Source organism: Marmota monax, unplaced genomic scaffold (genome assembly GCF_021218885.2).
Source record: "Marmota monax isolate L192 unplaced genomic scaffold, Marmota_monax_Labrador192_F-V1.1 WCK01_AAM20220418_F8-fsc00405, whole genome shotgun sequence".
NCBI lineage: Eukaryota > Metazoa > Chordata > Mammalia > Rodentia > Sciuridae > Marmota > Marmota monax.
The window spans coordinates 542,130-549,617 of NW_026694917.1; the positions used below are offsets into that span (position 1 = coordinate 542,130).

General features: G+C 42.3%; 1 protein-coding gene across 1 annotated transcript; it reads left to right on the top strand.

The window, feature by feature from the left end:
- The first annotated feature begins 1,213 nt into the window (after positions 1 to 1,213).
- Positions 1,214 to 6,669, top strand: LOC124081051 (olfactory receptor 2AE1-like). Its single transcript, XM_058573557.1, has 2 exons — positions 1,214 to 1,250; positions 5,729 to 6,669. Exons 1-2 carry the CDS (start codon positions 1,214 to 1,216, stop codon positions 6,667 to 6,669), a joined length of 978 nt encoding a protein of 325 aa, XP_058429540.1.
- The last annotated feature ends 819 nt before the right edge of the window (positions 6,670 to 7,488 follow it).

Below are 7,488 nucleotides of genomic sequence, written 5' to 3' on the forward strand. Positions count from 1 at the left end.
ACTGCCTAAATTAAAACTATATTCTGTCATAAAGGGAGGTACCAGATAAAAGTAATAGTCTGTAGGTTTTGAAGCAAGTGATAATATGTTTCCTCTACTTAAACAACAAGCCATGATATAGAGTCAAGGTAAGCTCAGTGAAGCAAGGCATTTTAATATCTGAGTTGAGAAAAGAGAAACAGTCTGAGTGTCTTCTTGGCTAGTTGCCACTTTTCTGGTTTTTTTCCCATGTGTGGTATTATAGAAATGATAGCAGGTAATTCCCACACTCAGTCTTGTTGGTGCTTCAAAACAAGAAACAAGAAGAGTTCAAATATGCTTATGATGAGAGGAGGGAAGTGAGTGAATAAAATATGGGAGTGAATGAAATATAGAGAATGCACTTTTCGTTCTATTGGTCCATATAAAATCTCCTAACATGCTATTTTATGTGGTCCATAGAATTGAAGCACCAACAAGACTGAGCATGGGAATTACATGATGCCATTTCTACAATACGACACATGGGATAAAGCAGTAAAGTGGCCACTGGGCAAAAAGACACTCAGACTGTCTTCTCAAAAGAGTAGCATGTAAAGGGGCTACAGAGACCTGGATTCTGTAATGAACAAAACAAATCAGGGACTGTAGGAACAGTTACTCTGTATTATTAACTAGCACCTAGAGAGAGTATTCCCATGTTATATTCAGAACCAGATCCCCCAAATTACCCAGTTCCCCCACCCCTGCAAACAAACTTCAAGTACAGCACCATGGGATACTCACTTCAGTGCACAGGGTACAGACTAATTGGTATCTTGGGTAATGGTGCCCAGAAGACATCTGGTGTAGGTCTTCTTAGTGGGAATCCCTTATGCCATCAGTCTTCAGATCTCTATTCACCTCTGCTGACATCAGAGGTCCTGAGGACCTGGAGGATGTTTCATCCTCATGGAGCAAGCACCTCTTCTCTCATGACTGGCTCAGGTCAGGCCAGTCTGGCCTCTTCTGACCCCTTTGATACTGTTGAGGAAACATCTCTGTGGTGTGGAAGGAGCTTAGTAACTGCATAATACATACATACTTGCATGTTACTACTAGGGAATGAGGGTAAATCTATGACGAGGGTGCTATAGTGATCCAAAACCACAGAGACTGCAAAGTGGATTTTTGTTGGACTCTGGGAGCATTGAGGATTAAGCTTGTGTTATGTTTACTATCTTACTCAGGTAACATGAATGGCCATTCCTATTTCTCAGGTTCTCGATCTGGTAATGGAAGGAAGTTCAAATATAAGTTCAGAGTCAAGAGGAAACATATGCACCACAAGAGGTCCCAACTAGTAGGGGCCATATGTGTTCAGTTTTACTTAATCTGTCTGACAGGGCTCAAAATAATGAACACAGATTTTGAGAGGGTCCTAGAACACCATGTCCTATTGTTTGTGTGATGCTCCATCACTAGGATAATTAGTGCAAACCATGATGAGTGAGCTGGACAAATATTCTCTCTGGTATTCCGCTAGAAGATGCAGCTTCCAGGGTTAGAGGAGGAGTCTGAGGAGTACTTCAGCAAGTGCTTGTGTGGAAGACCAATAACCAATGTGTGGCTGGGAGGATGTTCTTCTCTCTCCATTTCACTTCTGTACACAAATCTCTGCAGAGCAAATTGCAAGTAAGATAGTGTTGGTGCTTGAGGTGTTCAGAAGCCTTTATTAGAAACTAGGGCATTTTGAGGTTATCCTTTAGTCAATGGTGTTATTTCATCAGCACATGAGGATGCTTCCTGAGAAGATAGAGAAAAACATAATTTAAGGGATACAAGAATGGGTTGCCTAAGGAAGGAAGAGAGAAGAGAGCCAGATCATGGAAAACTTATGCCAAGGAGGTTCATAGAAATAGTCAGAAACTAATGAAGAAAGAGATGTGTGTGGATAATTAGGTAGAAAAGATGTGTGCAGATCATGTTGACTGGGTTGGAGTAATCAGGGGAACCAGGGTTGAAATTGTTCTCTTAGTCCACAGAAGCTGAGCAGGAAGTAACAGTGTGACACGATGTCAGTATCATCCTACAGCGACCCTAGGACAGAAGAAAAATAAATGTGAACTCGTTTTTACTGGTAGAGTTGAAATTTGATTAGAATGCATTAAGTCCTGTGTTTTTTGCTTTTATTTTTGAAGTTTATTTTTTATACTCACATAATTATTTTTAATTACTGGTATTTACTCTTATAATTGTCATGAGCACTTTCCTTCATTGGAGGTGGTTCTTTCCTGTTAATGAACATCAATGATTCAGAATCTGTGAAAGTATAGGAAGATATTTAGGAGGTAAGACACAAGAAGTAATGGAAGACTCTACTTAGTTTATGACTTTTTTGAGTCTAATTTCCCCATGGAGATCAACTTCTCATTCTGATTAGTGTTTGTGGGAGAACTGGAGAGAGGGCAGATTGGCAAGTGTGGCTGAATCAATGTGAAAAACCTAGTTTTGTCAGCATTTTATGTAATCTGTTGACTCACAAATCTACCCAGGACATAGGTATGTTTGCTTTGTTTTGTGTCAGCACAGCACTCAGGCATTTTTAAAAAATTTTGCTCAATGTTCAAATAAAGACACATAATATATCCTTCTACCTAATATGATATGACTATTCTATGTATAATCTAAGATGTCGTCAACTTTTCCCAAGTAGAGTATATAAAATATACAACCCTTTTCTCATTAAGGGAAAAAAAATCCTTATTTTGTACGTTGTGTGCTATTTTTTCTATTTCTAAGAATTCATACTCCTTCATTTATATCTAGTTATTTAAATACTGAGATATGATTTTAGGAATTATTCACACCTCATATTTGATAAGAGGATGACAATGAAACAAACACTTAATTTGTGTAATATAAATATACAAATTCTTATCACCATTAAGAATAAATGCACAAAGTATGGCAGTCTGTGTTCCTGAGGGTTGTCCACATGGTCATTACTGGTCTTTATAACTATCCCATTTCACTCCACAGTCCAAACTGCCTTGGTTCACATCTGGTTATTATTCCTGGTCAGGTGGGTGACCCAAACCTTCATCTCTGAAGGATCTGAACCCTTATCAGTGTGACCTCACTTGGGATTTAGTTTCTTATTGCCCTCCATCACAGGACCGGGGAGTTTGAAGAGACACCGAGATAATGTTCTATGTCACACTTGCTGTTCCTCTCTGTATTGTGTAGTAGCAACTGAGTTTCCCCTTCCTAGTAGGAATCAATCACTCCATGCTACAGAGTGACCTTCTCCTTCACCTGATTCAGATATAATGAGCATCCTAAAGTGGCAGCAGGGCAACCTCAACTCTCAGAAAATGGAATCACTTTGTGTCTGGGTAGAAGAATCTCTGGCTTTGTAGCTAAGAGTTTTCTGAAGCAGCAGAACTGAAAAGTATAGGAACAAATAATGTTGGTGGGTCATAAACATCAATGTTATAGGGAGAGAACACACTCTCATTTCTATCCATTGAATGCTTGGGGTCTGATCCTATGAATCCTTGCTGTGAGGGAAGTAGTACCATAAATTAGATGCAGACATTGAGCATGTATCACACCCTGGAGGACATTGGCCCAGCAATGAGAGGTGTTGCCACCTAGGTTTTGCTTGAGACAGAGTCTTACCAGGGTATTTCACCATTCTATCAGGTTCTGTGTTTCAGGAAGATGGAGGACCTATGTTAAGTATAACAAATCCCATAAACACAGGCCATATTTCACAATTGTTTGCTGTGAATCCAGCTCCTTGATCAGGAGCAATGCTGCATGGAATACTCTTATGGCAAATAAAGCATTCTGTGAGTCCAGAGATGTTAGTTCTGGCAGCAGCACTTCAAGTGAGGAAGCAAAATCCATACCCAGAGTGAGTGTCCAGTCCAGGAAAAAAAAAGGAGTGTCCCTTTCATGTTGAATGTGGTCCAATGTCATCAATGTGCTATGGAGGGGCTGGCTGATCACCCCAGGGACTGGTGTGATGTGGGGAACTCATGATGGTCTTTGCTGTTAGCCATGAGTATTCAGCAGTGGCTTCAGACAGATTAGCCTTGGTGAGTGTAAGTCCATCATGCTGAATCCAGGGATTAACTTTACCCCTGATGCTATGTCCAGTTTGTTCCTGGATCTATTGAGCAGATGTCAGGACTGAGTGAGGAAACAGGGGTTGATATCCAAACTACTGGTTAACCAATTTTTGGATAAGAATCTCTATCCCATGGGTGGTAGTGATGAGTATTTCTTTCTTGTTGCCATAAAAATATTTTTCATATATATCATTCAGAAAATTTTGAAGTTCCAGGATATTAAAGGGGACACATGTATCAGAGAAATGAATATCTCCCCTAGGTGAAATAAAGAACTTTGGATTTTCTCCTGGAGAAAGGGTTAACGTGTTTTCCTTCATGCTGGATGTATTGTATTTAGTTACACAGGTATCGTTTTTGTATTTGGAGGTTAACTTGACTGGTGGAGGTTGTGAATGTGTGCCAAAAGATGGACTGTAGTGATTTTGTGATGGGTGAGGTTGTCTAGGATGAACTACATTTCCCAAAATTCTCTCTAATTTCTCAATTCTAGTTAAGTTGGATCTTAGAAGAGCTTCCTGGAAAATTAGAGGGCAGAAGGGGAGCAGCCATCCTGTAGTACTAATATGTTGTTGCTGGTCTGATGGCTCACACCTCACTGGTATGGAGCAGTGGCTCGGCCTGCAGTTGCTCTACCTTCCCAGGATTCTCCTTTAGGCTCTTGGAATTCTGGGCTAGGGGTGTGCTTTTAGCTTCATTAGAAATCTGAATTTCCCATGTGCCTATATGAATATACCATATGGATCTCATCTGGATGTATATCCACAAGTAACTAATAAAAAAAACTCTAAATAAATAGCAGATCAGCAGAGTAGAGGGAAGGGATCAGAGGAAGGGAGGAGGAGAGGGAAAAGGGAAGCATGGGGACTGAATTGAGGCCTATTTTATGCTTTTTAATCATGTTAAAAGAAATCCAAATATTTTGTAGAATTCAAAGGAGCCAATATAAAAAAAAAAGAACCCCAGTGCCTAATTCCATAGGCAAGCAGAACTGACTCTTTTTTGTTTGTTTGTTTTCTCTTGTGGGGTCACAGCTCATGCTTTTGTATTTCATCTGTCTATTGTCTGCCTTGCTTTGTACTATCTTCCCTTTCTACTGCTTGTCCTGTAGACTTAAAGTTCCCACATCAGACTTAAACATGACAGCAGTACACTAACTCCTTAACCAGCTTCCACATAGAAATAAGGCCAAAGTTCTGTAACGCCACCCTTAACAATTACATGTATTAATAGAAATGTCTTAGTGGTTCAGATGCTCTTGATAAAACCTGCCTGGTAAAATAAGAAACATAATCCAACAACCATACAAACATAGACACACACTAACACAAATCACACATATGATTACACACACATATGCCTATATTTAGTAAGAAGAGTCATAAATTTTGGCCCTTAGTAGAGTCTTGGAATTTCAAATGACCATGATTGTGATAACAAATATTAGGTTTCTCTTGTTTTGAAAAAACTGAATTTGAATAATTTCAGCTGCAGGATAATTACAAATAGAGAAAAAAATCTCTTCACAAATGTTTCATTGGATCAAAAGAGCTGATCTCCATGTACAAAGGATCCCATATTTCTGGCATCACACTTTGTCTCTACTCCCTGTTTTCCTAGGGACTGAGAAGGGACCGTGTGGCTGAGGAATCAGATGTCTCTGGCAGACTTCATCCTTGAAGGGCTCTTTGAAGACTCCTTGACCCACCTTTTCCTTTTCTGCCTGACCATGGTGGTCTTCCTTGTTGCACTGAATGGCAACACCCTCATCATCATCCTCATCTGTGTGGATCGTGGGCTTCACACACCCATGTACTTCCTGCTTAGCCAGCTCTCCCTCATGGACCTGATGCATATCTGCACAACCATCCCCAAGATGGTTACCAACTACCTGTCTGGCAGGAAGTCCATCTCCTTCCTGGGATGTGCCACCCAGCACTTCCTCTATTTGTCTCTGGGTGGTGCTGAGTGTCTTCTGCTAGCTCTCATGTCCTATGACAGGTATGTTGCCATCTGTCATCCTCTGCGTTACACTGTGCTCATGAGCAGGAAGGTGGCAGTGATGATGGCCCTCACATCATGGTTGGGGGCATCTCTGAACTCCCTAATTCACACTTTAATCTTGATGCACGTTCCTTTCTGTGGGACTCGGAAAATACACCACTTCTACTGTGAGTATCCAGCTGTTGTGAAGTTGGTATGTGTTAACATCACTGTCTATGAGTCCACAGTGTACATCAGCACCATCGTACTTCTCCTCCTCCCCATAATCCTGGTTTCTACATCCTATGGCTTCATCCTGCACAGTGTCATTGAGATGCATTCAGCTGGGAGTAAGAGAAATGTCTTTGCCACTTGCAGCTCCCACCTCATTGTGGTGTCTCTCTGGTTTGGTACCTGCATCTTCTCATGCATGAGGCCCAGGTCCCAGTGCACTCCACGGCAAGACAAAGTTGGTTCTGTGTTATATAGCATCATTAATCCCACTCTGAATCCTCTGATTTATGCTTTCTGGAATAATGATGTAGCTAAGGCTCTGAGGAGAGTGTTAGGGATACAGATCACCCAGTGATTGCACTCGCAGTTGTCCCAAACAGAGAATGGAATAGAATAAGCTCCTTATGTTGATCTGAATAAACCTTTCAAGAATCCAGGTCTCACCTGGGGAGAAGATGGCCGCTGCGTACGGGGGTTGCTGAAGTGCTGAGCGTGGTGCTCAAAGCAACGGCTTTAATAGAGATTTCGCACAGTCTGTTAAAGCTCCTTTCACCGTTAATCTGTAGTGGACCACTTTGCCAAGGAGCGGGAAGAACAAAGAAATCGAAAAAGAGACGCTTGGCTGCTCAGAGCAGCGGGCGCTTTGCTCCCATCTGCTTCCTCTTTCGCTTCGCTCCGGGCGGAGAAGCTGAATGTGTAATCAGCAGTGGATTGTAAGTACCAGAGGCAAAGAAAGCTCAGTGCGCCCCGCCTTTTTTTTTTTTCTTTCTTTTTTTTTTTTGAATATTTTTTATACAGGGAGAGTTTGTGGATTGGGATTGCTGGCGGGGCTGTGGTTTCTGTGCCGAAAATCCACTCCGCGGGAGCCGCCATTTGCTTTCTGCTTGCTGTCTTCTTTTTTTTTTTTTTTTTTGCTTGCTGTCTTGATGGCTCTGTATACACTGTCCGGCAGCCGCACCTAGAGGTTGGAGCTGGGCTGCGTGCCGAGCCCTGTCCTCCGAAGGCTGGACTGCAGCCTCGAGCGTCTCTGTGGCCTGTTCGCTGCTGCACCTTCGGGCAGAGCCTGCTCTGGGGTCGTTCTGCACCCCCCTGCCAGGGGACCCGTGCTCCGGAGGAGGGGGACGGAGAGCCGCGGCGGCAGCCGCTTGGGCCCCTGGGGCCTGGCACCGGGCTG